The sequence below is a fragment of the Gallinula chloropus genome (genome assembly GCF_964237585.1).
Source record: "Gallinula chloropus genome assembly, chromosome: 12".
Lineage (NCBI taxonomy): Eukaryota > Metazoa > Chordata > Aves > Gruiformes > Rallidae > Gallinula > Gallinula chloropus.
The window spans coordinates 19125984-19142518 of record NC_140097.1 but is presented as its reverse complement, the minus strand read 5'-3'; the positions used below and the strand labels follow the sequence as shown (position 1 = coordinate 19142518).

Here is a 16535-nt window from a genome sequence, read left to right as displayed (position 1 = left end):
TGGTGTTGAACAGCTTCAGTGTTAGGTGTAGAGCTGAAAAGAATACTTCAGGCTGGAGATATGTCTTGGATAATGAGAAGATGAGTTAAAAGTATTACAAGGTTGGGATATATATTAAAAGCAGAGACATCTAAATACACTCTGGAGTTGGGGTTTTTTCTTACATGTGTTTACAGTGAGTGTGTCACAGTCAGTGTGCCTGGTGACCAGGGTGCAGAGCTGCTCCCTGCGTAGTGACGGTGGAAGCTGCTGAACGTCTCAGAGGACACTCTGTCAGGTTTTAATCAATACCTTACTGGATTGTAATTCAGGGACATGCAAGTTTGACTGCTTTGTTAATAAAAACAAATATAACTTCCATGCTCTAAATGTGGAATACTCAAGTTCATTTCTATTTGTTGACTTTTCCTACTGCCAATATTTCTGGAAGATGCCCAGTTTTAGCTTGCAAACTACCTGGAAGTAATTAGAAAAAGTCATTAGAAAATCATTGAAACTTGGATGTTCCTTCAAAACGCATTTTAATTTCTTAATTTTGTTTTTAGATGGTGTATTGCTGCTGGAAAATCCAAAAGGAGATAATACCTTGAACTTCACGGGACTTGTAGATGCTGTCTCCTGCATTTTTGGTCTTAAAAATTTGAAACTGACAGTTTTTAATGGAAAAACAGGTAAATGGAGTACGACAGGGAAAATTGAAGGGCTTTCTAGCAGCAGCTGGGAGTTATTTACTGCAGAGTTTTTCTGTTTATATACAAAATTAAGAAGAAAATGTGTAAGGAAATATTCTATTTAATAGTACTTAGCTTCTGAGACTCTGTTTATAGTCACATCAAATGTTTCCAAGAGCTGTGCTAAGCGATGCTCACCTCTTCTGTTACCTTCTTTCCATTGCAGTTCTCATCAGGACAAAACCTGATTTATTTCAGAAGGCGTTTCCATCAGGTCCAGGCTATGCTGGGTACTGATGGCCAGCTGCCATCAGCTTTCACATGCTTCCCTCCTCCTCCCCAGTGCCTCAGTAGGCAGGGTGAGAACTCTCTTTGAATGCAAACTGTGATCTGTAGAGGGAAGAATGTTGCTTTTTCACCCTAGAGAAACGTTAGGATCTCTGCATTTCTTCTTTTTAGAAGGATCTATTGAATACTTTGGTGTCTTGAACTTGCCTCTTTTAAGGAATGAGAATGTAAAAAATATCTCCTATGGATTATCCATAGACCCAGAGGCTGGTTGGGTTCATTCCATTTCAGCTTGATTACTTTTGTAGAAGAGAAACATGATGAAAGATGTTGCAGTGAGTGAGTATGAGACCCTACCAGCCAACTGGTATCCTCTCCTGACATGAAGAAGCCATTTTATTACATTAAGGGTACTATTTCAGTGCATCAGAAAAAGGTACAACTTAATAGTCTGCACACTGAGAACAAGTGGTGACCACGTGCTTTAGTGACGAAATACAGAAGGTAGAGTTCTCTACGGTGGCCAAGCCATGATAGGACTTCAGAGATGTTTCAGCAGCTGTAGTAAATTCTTTGTATGTTCTTAGAGTTAGAGGCACATGTTGCAGTTCAGAGTTTGTCTGTTTCCCCACCATTCATATTAAGTCTAAAATGAGTGACAAAGAAATGATAAAATACTGTAAAAATGGTAATGGGATGTGGCTGCAGAAAGTTTTGCTAGTGTCATCTCATAGAAATGTTACTGAAACAACAGCTAATGGGGAGATTGGGTGTTGTGAAAGGCTGATTTGGGTGCTCGTAGGACTGCTGAGTGTTACCAGTTTTTGTCTATCTTGGAGCATCAGTAGGGGAGCAGTCTTAATTATGTCTGTTCACCATCTCTGCCTTCAGTTTTAGAGCTTGTTTTCTGCAGAGGAAATTTCTAGAAGAATAATAGATGAATGTTTTGGGGACTTCCATATCTGATGTAATCCATTCCCGTATTGTGAGAGAACCTCTTCCCAGGTTGTACTTGGCTGGACTTAATAGGTCTGTTGGACAAAATTCTTTGCTTTCAGGTAGACTGTTTATTGAAAATTTTGGATCCCTTACTGTCTCCAAGTCGTAGTTATGTTTTAAAGGAGGAAAGAGCTCTCCTTAAAGTTCTTTTCCCAGTAGTAGTGATATACAGTGATGTACTTCATAGCAGTACAGTATGTGCCTGCAGAGGTGGGTGTGGATAAGTACAATTCGTTACCATCACAGATGTTTAGAGATAATGTGCAAAAGGCTGGGAAGAGCTAGGAAACTCTCATTAAGACTCTGAGCAGTTTGACACTTGGTTTGTTTCCTGCCACTGGCAGGACAGAAGGATGCAGCATGGATCTCTTAACATTGAATTCCTAAAGGAAGTGGTAAAGAAAATGTAAACTTTCCTTCTTTCTCAAAGATTTTTTTTCTGCTGTGATAAGAAAGACTTTATTTCTTTCCTCTCCACGATGCTGGGGCTGTGGAGGTATCATTTTGGGATTTTCCATTTTGGCCTGGTGATTTTAATCTTCCACTCTTTGTAAGTGGTCTGGGCGGAGGGAGTGTTTCCCCTGCCCTTTTATTAACAACGTGAGAATTCCCTTGGAAAAATTAGATTATCAGGTTCCCTTCTGTTGCAGTTTGGCAGAGATCTCAAATAAGTATTGATGAGCAGAAGATGTGGCTCCCCGAGGAGCCAGGGTTGAAGGTGTGTGCCAAAGAAAGCCACCTAAAAATCTCAGAGCCAGCTCTGACATTCCTGACGTTTGGTTTGGGTGCAAACCCTTTGCTATGTCTGCCCAAGCTTTGCATGGGGAATGACAGGTGAGGCCTAATGGTGATTCCAGCATCCCTTTAGATGAGGCACAGGGGGTTGGTATCAGTATTCTGGAGAGGAATTGCAAAGAAAGGTCGTGCACTCTGGACAAATTGTTGCTGAATCGTTCCCGTGTGTGTTAATGAAATTGTGACCCAGTAAAACCATATTTCTGGCTCCCTGTTTTCCTTCCTGTGGTTTTTAGGGCTGTCCACTTTACTTGCAGTAATTTATTATCTTATTTTCTAATTGTAATGAAGATTTACTTAGGGTTGCATAATGGCTCAGAATCAGGCAGTTGTTGTATTAAGAGAGGCTGAAATATGTCATGTCCCTGGTTCTCAGTGCAACATTCAAATAATGGGATAAACATTTCCTCCCCAGCAGCGCGTAGATGTATTTTGAGTAACTGCACAAACGCTGAGCAAAGCTCTGGGATTCCTACCAAAGTCCAGAAATTGAGAATAGAGATTGTCTCTTTTTACATTAAAAAATAAATAATAAGTTATCATTTAATGGAGATAGGCTGGGCTCAAGTGAGACAGTAGAAACAGCTGCCTGTGACTTTCTTTTTTGCTCCAGATTGCTGGAAAGCTGCAAGCTTCCCAAACTCATTATGGGGAATGCTTTTTGAGTTGCACTTGCCTTTCATGGAGTTAACCCATATTGGATAAATGCCCATTAATTAAAAAAGTAAGCTTCTGGGAATAAAGCAAGCTGTAAATCATGTTGGACTTAAAGGGGGGAAAGCAAGGTGGGACAAAACTCCTACAAACTTAAGTTCATGTCTTGTTTCCTCCCTAGGATGCTCAGATAGCTAATTTTTGTAAAACTTCTATTCTTAGCACTGTTTCCTGAACAAGAGTACGAGAAGGTTTTTTGATGTTTAATTTTTAAAAGGCCATGAGGCTATGAGGAACTTTAGAAGAGGATTGCCACTTAAAGCTCAGCTGCAGGGAGATCTGACTTTAAAAGGGATTTTAATATTGATGAACACTTAAAATATCCACTTGTTTTCAAGTGTATTGTTACATGTGAAAAAATGGCCCACACTATTATTTTTCCCTTGCTCTTATCAGAGGGTTTTATGACAGCACCTTTCATGAGCTCTTCCTTGTGAAAATGTCAGCAGACCTGGAATGCAAAAGGCTGGATTTGTTAAATACATGAATCAGCATGACTGCAGCTCATGCCTTGTTGCCCTGCATAGGTCTGCACAGGGCCCAGTGTACGTGGAGGTCACCAAGCCGTGTTTCTCTCTGTAAAGCGTGCCAGTCCCATCTCCTACCCGTGACTGGTGTATGTAGGTGGCAGGCAGTGCTGCTCCGGTGTCACGTTCTGAAAAACTGCTGCCAACTCCCTTTTCCACAGGATGAAATCTTGTTAATTCCTCTCCACTTGTGAATTTTGTTATTTTCTTGCTTTTCTGTAAGTAAAACCAAAACCAAATCCTGTACCTGCGCCTTGGACATACCAAGGAAGTGTTTGGGTAGCTGGCAGATGGCGACAAGCATCATAAAGTCTTGGGTCTTGAAAATTTTAGAAGCAGCAATGAAGTTTTACCTCCTTTTAAAAAAAAAAAATTATATATATATATATATGTAGTCTCTGTTGGTTTTTAAAATAGAGCAATTTAGAAACTTAGTTGCAGTCTGAGGTCTTCATCCTTCCTCAGAGCAGTCTCATAAGCTTGCCACAGTGCATCGTGCTTTGATGTTCTGTGGCAGTTGGCAAGATGTTGAGAGCTTGTAGCCTGAGGTTGCTTTTGGGGGGTTTGTGGGTTGCTTTGATTTTTGGAGGTTTTGTTGGTTGTTAGGTGGGGGTGGGGGGGGTGGGTTGTTTTTTCTTTGCTTATTTTTACTTTAAAATTTATAAACATCCCTGGAAGAAAGGAGTGCTGCTTCTCCCCCTTAATTCATTGAGATGAACTGCTGGAAAACAAGCTTTGGAATTGGCTCTGGGACACGCGAATAGGGCTGATCGGGACTGGAAACCAGTTGGCAAGAGCTGCAGAGGTGCCTGTGCCATATGTACAGGCAATGCACAATTCTGACAAGAAATGAAGCTTTTGAATTCCTCCTGGGTTTGCCTTTGGAGAGCTGTTGTAGCTGCAGGAGCTGTGTAGCAGAGAGCGATGTTGTTTCACTGTATCTTTCATGTTGCAGCCATGGTTTTGCCGCTGTGTTTGGGCTGCCTTGCAGGAACCTCCTTAGCTTCTCCAGCTGCTTTTGGGGTGCCAGTGTTCCTTCTAAAATCCTTTGAGACATTGCTCCCATTCTGGGTCTGGTCCTTTCCGAAATGCTCATGGCTGGAGTTGTGTGTGGGATGCAACACAAGCCCGCTGCAGAGGGCATTATTCCTGAGCCACCCAGCCAGGGCTCTTACAATGCTGGTCACCGGGAGCTGCGCGAGGCAGTGGCGGCTCTTGCAGAGTAACACATGTCTGGGGCTGCTCCAGCTGGGGAATTCGGGATAGAGGCAGCAGTCATGGGTCTGGAGGAGATAGAAATGGTTGGCATAAGTGAATAACTTCTCACTTGTTTTCAGTTCTTTAACTCCTGTTACTGCATAAGAGATCGCGTGGTATGTTTATCTGCATAAGAACTGTTCATTTCCACAGCAGGTCAAGTGCTCTGTCCTTAAGAAAGCAAAATACTTCTGCACCAGTTCCAGGTCTCAAAATGGAGAAATGCCCTTTCTTGAGCAGGGAATTGCTGAGAGGGAAATGCTTCCACAGTGGAAGCAGCAGTTAGAAAGTCTCATTGTCAGCTAATCGAGCGAGAGCTGGACCTCTGCTTCCCTGTAATGGCCTGACTGGTCTCATTTTCTGTTTCAGAACTGCTAAACAAAACTGACTTGCTTAGTCTCAGCGGAAAGACTCTCCATGTGACAACAGGGTCAGCACCTGCTCTGATCAACTCTCCTGATGCTCTGCTCTGCCAGTATATCAACTTGCAGTTAATGAATGCCAAGCCACAAGGTAGGCAGGATACCGATCTCTCCTCGTTTACAGGCTGAGCCCTTTGTGATCTAAGTTTTGGACACCATCGCTTACTGATGAAGATAAGGACATATATTTTCATTGGTAGATGGTGATTTTGTTTATTTGTTCCTAGTACGTGCTTTCTAATAAACACAATGTTTCTATTTAGCTTTCTACCCTCTTCATAAAAGAAAAAGGAGAGCCAGTGTGAGATAAGGGATAGCATTTGAACATGAGCCCTTCAGCATTGTGTTCTTCTTTCTGACCATCACCTCACCTGTGCAGCTTATTTTAAAGGGCTGAGTCTAAAACAGACCAAAAATGAAGAGGGAGGTGAAGGAGCCCCCAGCTCTCTACTGAGACAGTGTAAACAGACTGTGAAACACTTCTTAGTGCTACTTAAAAGCCAAATGAATTGTATTATTACCCTGATCTGGAGAAAAGATCTGTGCGAGTACCACAGCTGCTGAGTTTGTAACTTCTCTCTGAAACCTTATGCTGGGAAAAACATGTTCATGGAATCACAGAACAGTTTGGGTTGGAAGGCACCTCACAGCGCCTCTAGTGCCACCCCCTGCCATGGGCAGGGACACCCTCCACGAGCCCAGGGTGTCCAAAACCCCATCCAGACCGGCCTTGAACCCTGCCGGGGGTCCAGAGTCAGCCCCAGGTTCTCTGGGCAGCCTGTGCCAGGGCCTCCCACACTCCCTGGGTAGGATTTCTTCCTAATATCTAAGTCTACCTGCTTCCAGTTTAAAACCGTTATCCCTTTCATGTCACTGCAGACCTGGGTAAAAAGTCTTTCTCCATCTTGTAATCCCCCTTTAAGTATTGAAAGGCCACAGTAAGGTCACCCCAGAGTCTTCTCCACACCGAACCACCCCAGCTCTGTCAGTCTGTGTTCATAGCAAGAGGTGCTCCAGCCTTCTGAGCATTAATGTGGCCTCCTCTGGACTCACTCCAACAGCTCTGTGTCTGTCCTGTCCTGGTGACCCCAGAGATGATGGTGTTGGTGGCTTACTCTGGATGTCTGCCCTGCTATGAGTCCTTTCTGACCTGTCCATGTGGACTTTTATTGACACTGCAGGGAACCTACTTGGGCCAAAAATGTGGGTTTTAGCTGGGGATTTGCTCACCAGAAAGTGCTTTGTGAGCTTTGTTGGTTGTTAGTGGTTTGTGTGTCTTGTTAAAATGTCGTTCCCCAGTCTCCAGTTGATACCCTGCAAAGTTTTGTTTGTCAGGCTGTTAATACTCACGTGTCTGATTCTATGATTCATGACCTTATTTAATAACTATCTGTAAGTAGGGCTGGTATTGATAATGACTCAGCACTAGGAAGAAACAGAGATGAGAGAGAAAAAATCCTAAATTTCAGTTGACCAAAATGAACAGAGTAATGTCATTCCTCACCAATAGTGACCCAACTCCTTATCTTGTTCAGAATGTCAGAAAGGAACAGTGGGAACTCTTCTCATGGAGAACCCTGTTGGTCAGAATGGATTAACGTACCAAGGTCTTCTACATGAAACAGCAAAGGTTTTTGGGCTCAGAAGCAGGAGGCTACAACTGTTCCTGGATGAAGCACAAACTCAGGGTAAGCACAAACTTTTTGATTGCTTGGCCAAGGATACCTGCAAGTAGTTGTTGAGGACTAGGTAATGTAACCTGATGTCTAGTTTAATTACTAAAAGCACACTGTTCACACATTGGTTTCTAATTTTGCCCAGTAATTCAGATGAGCACAGACATGTGTTTATGAATTCCAAGCTTTAGTGCATTCCCTTTATGAAATGGCCAAGACAAGGTCTGTAAAAGTGTCTCCCCTTTGCAGCAGAAAGGTCAGTCAGCAGTTTAACAGAATCACAAGGTTGGAAGAGACCTTTGAAGATCAAGTCAGAATGCTGTGAGAAACCCTGTCAAAGGCTTTACTGAAGTCCAGGCAGACACATCCACAGCCTTCCCCTTGTCCGTTAAGCGGGTCACCTTGTCATTGAAGGTGATCAGGTTAGTTTGACAGGATCTACCTTTTGTAAACCCATGTTGACTGGGCCTGATCCTCTGGCCATCACGCATGTGCTGCATGACAGCTCCCAAGATGACCCTCTCCATGATCTTCCCTGGGACTGAGGTCAGGCTGACAGGCCTGTAGTTCCCCAGATCCTCCTTCTGGCCATTCTTCTGTATGATGGAAAGGGGTTTGGCTACCACATCTGCCAGCTCTCTCAGCACCCTCGGGTGAATCCCATCAGGTCCCATTGACTTGTTAGTGTCTAACTGGCCGATTAGGTAGCTAATCATTTCCTCCTTAACCATGGGAATTTTGCTGTTCTTACCCTCTCAGCCAGATCCTGAGGATGAGTATTCAGGGAATAACCATCTTTACTATTATAGACTGAGGTAGAGAAGGAATTAAGGACCTCAGCCTTGTCCTTATCCCTTGTCACTAATAGTTTAAGTGGTAGTTTAATGCTCCTGTGACTAAGCAGAGCAAGTGAATCTCCTCCTAGAAGTGAGTAACTCTAAAGTGTGAATATTTTAAGAACCTGTTCAAATTGTTCTTGTGACATTCGTGTGTTTGCAGATTATTTTCTTCTTCCTTTTGGAGAATGGGATTTGAGGGAAAAGTGTATGGATCTATTTTAGAGCTGTGTGAGTAGGTCAGATGGTGTTGGGCACGGCAGCTGCAGTTAATTCAGAATACCTGGGAAACTGGAAGCTTCATCAGTTGCGGAGCTGAAATGCTAAAGGATCCTCCAAAACCACAGACAGATGGTGAGGCTAGGAAACAGGATTTCTGATTCATGAAAAAGATAAGACTAACGATGTAGCCATCTGGAGTGCTAAAAAGTTGAGCCTGAGAAAGATTTGGGACTTGGACAGAAAGAATGGGTTGGAAGCTAGGTGATAGGAACCCCAGATACTTCTGTGTGTTCAGGAAAGTTCACCTCTTGGAATGAGATGGGAAGGATTGTGTCTCTAGTTAATGATAATGGTGTGATTGACAGATGCTTTGGGAAGGATACGTGACACTTAAGGTTAGTTTACCACGTCTTGGGGTTAGACATCTTGTTAAAACAAGTTCCCTAATCCTAGGAGGGAATGAGTTTCCCTCATGTAGCTTCAGTGTAGCTGGCTGACATGGGTCCCTTAGCTGCCCATCTGGGCTGAAGGGGCTCCCGTAGGAGAGGGTAGAGTGAGAGCAAGTCAGGTGTGGTTCTTCTGTCCTGGATTTCTGATTGGGTTGGGGTTTATTTAGTATTTCATGTGACCTAAACTCTGTTTATTCCAAAGCCATTTTTGTAAGTGAAATGGATCGAGAATGTTGGTGAGACTTTCTAGGGATAGTTTGAGCTAATGCTAAAAATAACCTGCTCAGTGGTGTTAACAAACAGAGAGAAGGGGAGCCTGTGGTGTTTGGAAACAGCGCAAGGTGTAAGAACCAAATATCTCAGCCACATGTCATTTGCATAAGCAAAAAATGTGTTTGTGTGCGAAATGTTGGAAATTGCACTGCTGAGGAGCAATTTCTGTTACACTGTTTCTTTTTTTTGCTTCTGTTGTTGTAACAGGGCAAAAGGGTTCACAGCAGCATATGATTCAGTTAAGGCACCACAGTGGCTGTTGTAGAAAACTTTGGAGCTTTGATAGAGGGAAGTGACTGACAGAACAGGAAAACTTTAGAGCCTTTAAATCTCAATTTGAGTAAGGATTCTTAAACTGCTTTTACCTGTAACATACTTGTTGTATGAGCTCTTCAGAGCTGCTTAATGTGTCTAAAATGACAATTTGTGGTGGTGTCTGAGATCAGCTTTGACAGCTCTTCAAAGGCTAAACCAACCAACTTGGCTGATTTGAGACTCAGAACATAGAGAACTTGGTCCCTGAGGGTTATTTCTGGAGCCAACACTTTTGCCATGTAGCTGTGCTGCTGCACTCTCAGGTTGAATTCTCACAATGCAGCTCTCCTAGTAACAGTTTTTTATGGTGTGACCACTGAAGTGGTCATACTGTTATCTTCAGATGTCTCTGTGATAAGTGCTGCATATCAAACAAATATTTTCATGCCTCTGGTAAACGTGGGTTCAGGTAATGGTTATGTGCACTGCTGCAACTTTGTAATCCCCTATTCTTGTTTCTCAATCTATTTCAAGGTCCTTCCTTCAAAGCAAATGGTTCAGTCTCTTGAGTAGCTGTTTTGATAGTGTATTCTAAAAATAGAACACGATTTGCTGTTAGCCATTTGAACCATCTGATGAAAGCAACTTGTGAATTGGGAGGTGAAAAGGAAAGGGGGGAAAAAAAATCCCTTGATGGGAAGTGAGTTATCAGAGCTGGAAACACTGTTCTGATAGAAGCTGCCGGGCACGGGCAGTCGGGCACCTGCTGGGCGTTGCGCAGACGCTTGCCAGCGCTTCCGAAGCCAAGGCGGGTTTCACCCCGCACTGCAGCGCTGGAAATGTGTTCTGCCGACACACGCTACGCGGCGCTGAGCGTTGCGGTGAGTCTTCCGGTGAGCCTCGCAGTGAGCATTGCTCAGTCCTGAGGTGGAAACGCACGTTACAGGCACCTGATCCAGGGACCCCTTTGGGGTGAAAGCACGACTCACTGCGCGGGCTTCAGAGCTTGGCCTTTGGAGGTGCTGGCACAGAAAGGAGGGGGCCTCCTTGCCTTCTGTTGATAAGCAAGTTTCCAAGAGCCATACAGGTGGCTTCATTATTTAATTTGTAGATGGCTTTTAAACTTGGATGCAGACTTTATCTGCCCTGCCTAAAAATGAAGTATTTGTGGTGGAAAGCCTTAGTGTTAGAAGGCAGGGGAGCAGTTACATGGAAACAAAACTTCTTGCTGCCATTTCTGGAATCAGTTTTCACTTGGACATCACGTCACTGAAAAGCTAAACTGCTTGTACGTTATCTCCATGGCTGCACCTGGCAGGCTGGCTGCCCCAGCACCCGGGCAGGGCCTCGCTGCTCTCGGCTGGAGGTGAGCCCAAGTCAGAGCAGCGTCAGCATCAGACGTCAGGCTTGTCATACAGGGCAGTAAATGGCTTCTCCTGAACACACACCAGGCCATTCTCAGTGTCAGTAATCTGTCATCTGCACCAACACCAGTGCCAGAACCTGAAGTTATCTTCTGTTTGCTTGTGCGTAGGGATTCTGGTGTGCTGAGTAACACACTAACCCCCAGGACTCTTCTGCTTTGGTTTCAGTGGGTGTAGTTGTGGTTACCACTTGGAAGCTTCCTACAGCTTTCAAGTTTCTTAGTAGAGAGACCTCTGGTATGTTTGTTACTCCAGTGGTTTGGAACAGCAGGAGGTACACCTGTGAAGCAAAGTATCCTGTTCTGTTACTGGGGTAGTTTGCTACAGCTGATGGGTGCTGGGATGCATTGAGCTAGCAGGGGTCTAGCACTTTGGGGAAGGCGCTCTGTGAGGTGGCAAGAGTAGGGAGAGAGATTTCCTTTCCTGCCAGCTTTGCAGGAGATACTTTTGTAGCCACAAAGGGTGATTTACTTTGTATTCCATAAATAACCACAGGCCCTGAATCACCCTGCTGTTGGTACAGCCTCTGCTTTAGGTATAGGACTCAAATGAACATCTGCATGATGTTGTTCTCATCCTTCACACACACTTGGTCTTCTGTCAGCAATAGATACCAGAGGAGCTGGATCTGTAACCTGCCTACATGGCTGTTCGCATGTACCATGTAAAAGGGATGCTTTTCTCAATGCTTTGTGGTGGTGGTAACTGGACTTCATGTTGCTCCATTATAAGACAGGTTTTGGAAGCAGCTGTTGCTCTGCGTGGTTGTGAAGCTGGGAGCTGTGGGTTGGCATAGGTGTCCAAAAACCCAACTGTGTAACCTTCAAGAGTATCTTCGAGTCCCGCAGCAGCGGTCCTGCCGTGCAGTGACCCTCACTGGGCTTCACCAGGAGGGAATGTTGAGCTGAGCAGTTTCTGTCCCAGTCCCATTTTGACTGAACTGGCAGAACTGTCTGAATAAAGGAGGAAAAAGTGTTTGTGGTTTTACCTGCAAGCAAGAGTACTAACTGTGTTCTGTTTCTCTCTTGTTTTCTTGGGTCAGAGATCACAAAGGACATCTCCATGAAGAACTTGAACATGAAGACTGTCTATGTCCGCGTTATGCCCACCACGGCTGAATGTTGAGAATTCCACTTGTATGAATAAAACCATGTAGACTTTTTTCCACAAGAAATGAAGTCCAGTTAAATTAGTCTGCTTTTAGATGAACATCCGAGCTGTGTATGGTACTTGCAACATCTCAGATCGCACACAGGATGTTTTCTACCAGTGCATGTCTAATATGCTGCTCTTTGGGTTCAAATACAATGTATTTTCCTTATGTTATCTTATGACACTGTAAAAGCTGTTCAGAAAAATGTCAGAACTCTTTAACCTTAGATATCTATGCAGTAATTTGCCTGAAAGGAATGGGACTAGTACCTCAGTGATGCTGTTCTCTGCCTGTCCTTCCCGCAGAGGGCATTTTAGATTTTTCTAAACTGTGGGTTACCTGCGAGGCTCTGTGATACGTGAAACCCATGTTCAGTAGCTTTGCATCTTATTTAAGGGTCACCCAGATTTCTTTATTCATACTAGCAGGATTTTCATGAAGTGTGTGGCTGTTGATTTAAAATACTCCTGAATTTCAACACTTGGAACAATAAATTTGCTTCATCTCCCAACTCTTGTTTCCCTGGGCTCTGAGTACTTTGCTTCCTTACGTTGTCTAAAGCAGGTAACACTCAACATGCTGTGGAGACCAGAAACCCAGGGCAGTTTGAAATCTGGACGTGTCTGTACTGGATGCCAGTGGCTGACTGGGATACAGGTTTTGGTAGGGCTTTTGGGGAGGGTTCTTAGCTTTGGTATCAGCTTTAAAAGGGGGTTTAGATTGAAGTTAGCTGCTGGGCTTTTAGTTTTTGTAATAGACAATGTAACTTGCCAGCTGTTTCAGTGTTAACCTGTGTATTGGTAGACATGTGAAGTAACAGGCTTTTGTTTTTCAGTTTGAGGAAGGTTTTTGACCAGTGAACTTAGGCTGGAGTGGGAACTTCGGTACAGTGAAGTTTCCCAGCATCACAGCAGTGCTGTTACTCAGCGTTGAAGCTTGCTGTAGTACAGAGTACTGAACTGGAGAAGGTGTATGTGTGTGCAGCTGCCGTTGCTGCTCTGCCTTTATTAGCTTCCTGAGAAGGAGATGACATACACTGCGAACGAGAGCATTACCAGAGAGTAGCACTTGGTAAGGATAACAAGGTCTCACCCAGCGTGTTTTTCCATTGCTCTGTGTTTTTCGAATTTACACTGAGAATATAAACCAAAGCTTTTCTTGTGATAACACTGTGTTAGTGGGAATGACTATAAATAAATGTTCTGTGTAACTACTGTGCTCTAGTGGACCATACCAAAATTGTCAGTCCTCGTTTGAAGTAAATCAAGTCTCTGGCATTCAGCTTACATAAAACTATTTTTATCAGTATTAAAAATGTTGGTGCCTGAACGTACTGAATCATCACTGGGCTGCTCAGTCGAGTGAATATTGGACGTTGCCCTCTGCCTTTCCCTCTAAGTCGGCCTGCTTATCTCTTTATTGACGTAGTGACATGGAAATCAAATTTGTATTGATTTTTTTTTTTTTTTGGTCACATTAAGAATGTTCAGTGTCTGTCTCCTGCAAAGGTAAAGCTGCTGTGCCCAAGGTGAGTAACTTGCTTTATGGAGAGTAAATGGAGATGGCGAACGATTGCAATCTAACCTCATTGGTAATGACACAAGCTAAGGGGACAATGGTGCTTGAATGTTTAAAAGAGTTACTTGGGATTTGGCATTTTGTGCTATGCACAGTGTTTTCTTTCTATGGATGTTGCCTGGCCAAGTTCTGTGCAAGGCCTGGATTAGAGATGTAACACACACAGATGCACTTTCCAGTAAATGAAAAGCCCAGCCAAGATTTATGAATTCAGTCTGCAAGAGTTACAAATGTAAACAGATAATCTTTAACAGAACCTTTTTTCTTTCTCAAAGATACTTACAGCTGCTTAATGTCAAAAATAATCTGCCCTTAAGAAATAGGTTTTGGGGCCTTGGCCCGATGATCTCGTCCTTCCTGTGAGGAACTGGGTTTCCTGGATTTTCTTTACTGCTTTGTGCTGAAAAGGAAAACCAGCCTTTTCCTTGACTTGGACATGAGCTTTCTCTGTGAAGATGTTCTGTGCAACATGCTGAGAAAACTTACTGCCAGGGGTAAAGGATTTAAATGACTTACTCACAGGAAGGGGGTGAAGGAAAACCACTGCTGAGAAGTCCGTGTGTCCCCCCTAGTTCTTTGAGACCTGCATGTAGGCAGGAGGCTTGAAGACACAGTTAGCAAAGACTGCACTTGATTTATTTAGAGTTGAGATTAGTCTAGTTACTTACTTTATGTGTGAGGCTGCCTGAAGGTTGCTGTGTGAGTGTGACTACCCATTACCTGCTCCTCGGAGGTTGCTTACGGAATAAGAGTGTGTGCTGTCCTGTGAAGAGCAACTGAAACACCAGAGAGGAGCAAATGGTTACTTCGAGACAAGGAGAGGATGGATGATCAACTGCAAAGTAGACATGAGTCATAGTGGTTTCTCCATCCTATTTCATCACAATTTCACCTGCATGCAGGAGGCTGGAATGCTGTTCTCCCACGGGTTTCTAGTCTTGCCACATAAAATGAGACAAAATAACGCCAGAAGATGCTGGGATGTTGACCTGCTTTTGCAGAGGTTCTGCAGTGTAGGCACAGAGTGCCCCTGCAATGATGCGCTGGTATTCGCACACCACCGTAACGGAGGGATGCTGCAGGCCTGATGCTTCGTGTTGGAATAGATGTGGATGTGTCTGGATCTCTCTGGGTTACCTGCCTGCATTTCTTTTGTTTTGGTAAAATACTGAACAGGGATGTGTAGTAAGTAAAGGTAGCACATGTCGCACAGTGTAAGAAAGTTGCTGTCAGAATGCGGCCAGGGAGCGGTGAAAGTCTTGTTCCAAGTGGCAGTGTGGCACCAAGGGTTGTCTTTCAAAACTCTGCAGACCTCTCTTCCTTGTTCAGTTAGTGCCAAGTCTGTTAGTCTGTTTTCAGAGAAGTTTACCCAAGAAATCCTCCAGTAAATTATCTTTTTTCTTTTCCAAGTGGGGTTTGAGCATAAAGATGACAGAAGGAAGACCTTGAAAGCAGCTGGACTCTCTAGGGCATGCCGTGAAGGCTTTAAAGCTGTTGTCTCTCCATGTAGCTTGATTGAGCCTTTTTTCCCCCCTAAGATCTTGATTCTTTGAAGTGAAGTGGGTATTGCAGGGCAATGTTACACCACCTGTTTCCTTCCAGGGTTACAGACTTAATTTCCAGGGTCAGAAATACTGCGCTGTGTTCACTGGTGCTTCCCTTGCCCTGCTGCACCTCATCTCCTTTCTTCACTGCACATGCTTTTCACTCTTCCTTTTTCTTCCTTCCTTTTCCTTTCTCTCTCTTTTTTTTTTTTTTTTTTTTTTTTTTTGGTGTAATTTGTGTGATTTTTGGGGGGGGAGGGAGGGCTTTTTTGCCTCATGGCTTTTGGTTTCTCAGCTGAGGCTTTCTGCCCTCATACTCCTTCTGGGTTGTGATGGCTGGAAGAGAGCTCTAGGTGTGCCTTTGCACTCCAGCCTCATCGCAAGGATGGAAATGCCCATAAACAAACGCTATTCCTGTCTCTGGCAGGAGCAGTAAAAGCTGGCAGAGGGGACAAGTCAATATACTTAGGACAGGTAATGGAAGAATGATATCAGAGTTTATCAGAGGTTGTTGCTGAAAATGCTTCTGTGTCAGTTAACTTTTCATCAATCGTTTACATAAGTAGCAAGTAATTAGAAAAATAATTTTGTTGCAGAATTACGGTTTAATTTTACTTTCCGCTGCTGCCCTGTTGGCTGGCTGTGATCTCTGACCTCTAAAACATATGGACAGTGAATGTTAGGAACAAGTTGTGACCCATTTGGGTGAACTTGTGCTTTCTCTACTTTCCTTCTCCACATCCATTTTTAGTATTCTTCTTTTATTATTCTGGGTAATATCTAATTGCTTGAAAGAATTTGTCTCATGCCATCTTGAAGTGGGGTATGTTTCCTACTAATTTTTTTATTGAGGTTTCTGTAATGCACTTCTATAACCTCATCTAGGTTGGGCTAATAATAGTATCTTGGCTTGATGTGATGCTCTTCAGGATTTATACACTTCAATTAGCTTCCCTCTGAAATAGCTTGTTACGCAAATTAGGTCCCAGGCCACCATTGCCTCTCCGCATGGAGAAAAGCACCAGCACTCGCAGAACCGTGCTACGCCATTTACTGTACTCTGTAGGAGCTCGTGTCCTTGAATGCTGATGCAGTCTGCAGGCTGACAGCAATACAGCTCTCCAGCACACAGAGATGTGTGCAGCATCCAGTGATCTGCAAGAGCTGGACTCTGCTGAAACAGCTCTTTGCTGCTGGGGAGCTGTAGGCACTGATACAAAATACATCTGTTGTTGCAGCTCAGCTGCATCTAGAAATCACGGTGCTATGGTCTATACAAGAAAAATGGAGACATCCCCCACACCCTCTACTCCCCCCCCATCCCATATGTGGCTGTTCCCTTGCCCCCATTCCCCTCCTTGTCCCAAAGACTACCCCCTCCAGTCTGTGGAGGCTTGGGCTGACAGCTGAATGCCCAGTTTGCTGTCTGTCCTTTTTCTTCCAGGTAGGGAT

The 16535-nt window shown here is 43.9% G+C and overlaps 1 protein-coding gene across 1 annotated transcript in view; it reads left to right on the top strand.

The window, feature by feature from the left end:
- Window positions 1-12466, top strand: part of IARS1 (isoleucyl-tRNA synthetase 1) — a gene marked incomplete at its 5' end in the record, with an annotated part of 97193 nt that extends 84727 nt beyond the window's left edge. The window contains 4 exons of the mRNA XM_084269570.1: window positions 546-671; window positions 5621-5764; window positions 7209-7361; window positions 11851-12466. Of these exons, the coding sequence (XP_084125696.1) occupies window positions 546-671; window positions 5621-5764; window positions 7209-7361; window positions 11851-11933 (506 nt within the window). The 3' untranslated portion in view covers window positions 11934-12466. The remainder of the gene's footprint in view (window positions 1-545; window positions 672-5620; window positions 5765-7208; window positions 7362-11850) is intronic.
- Window positions 12467-16535: the final 4069 nt, after the last annotated feature.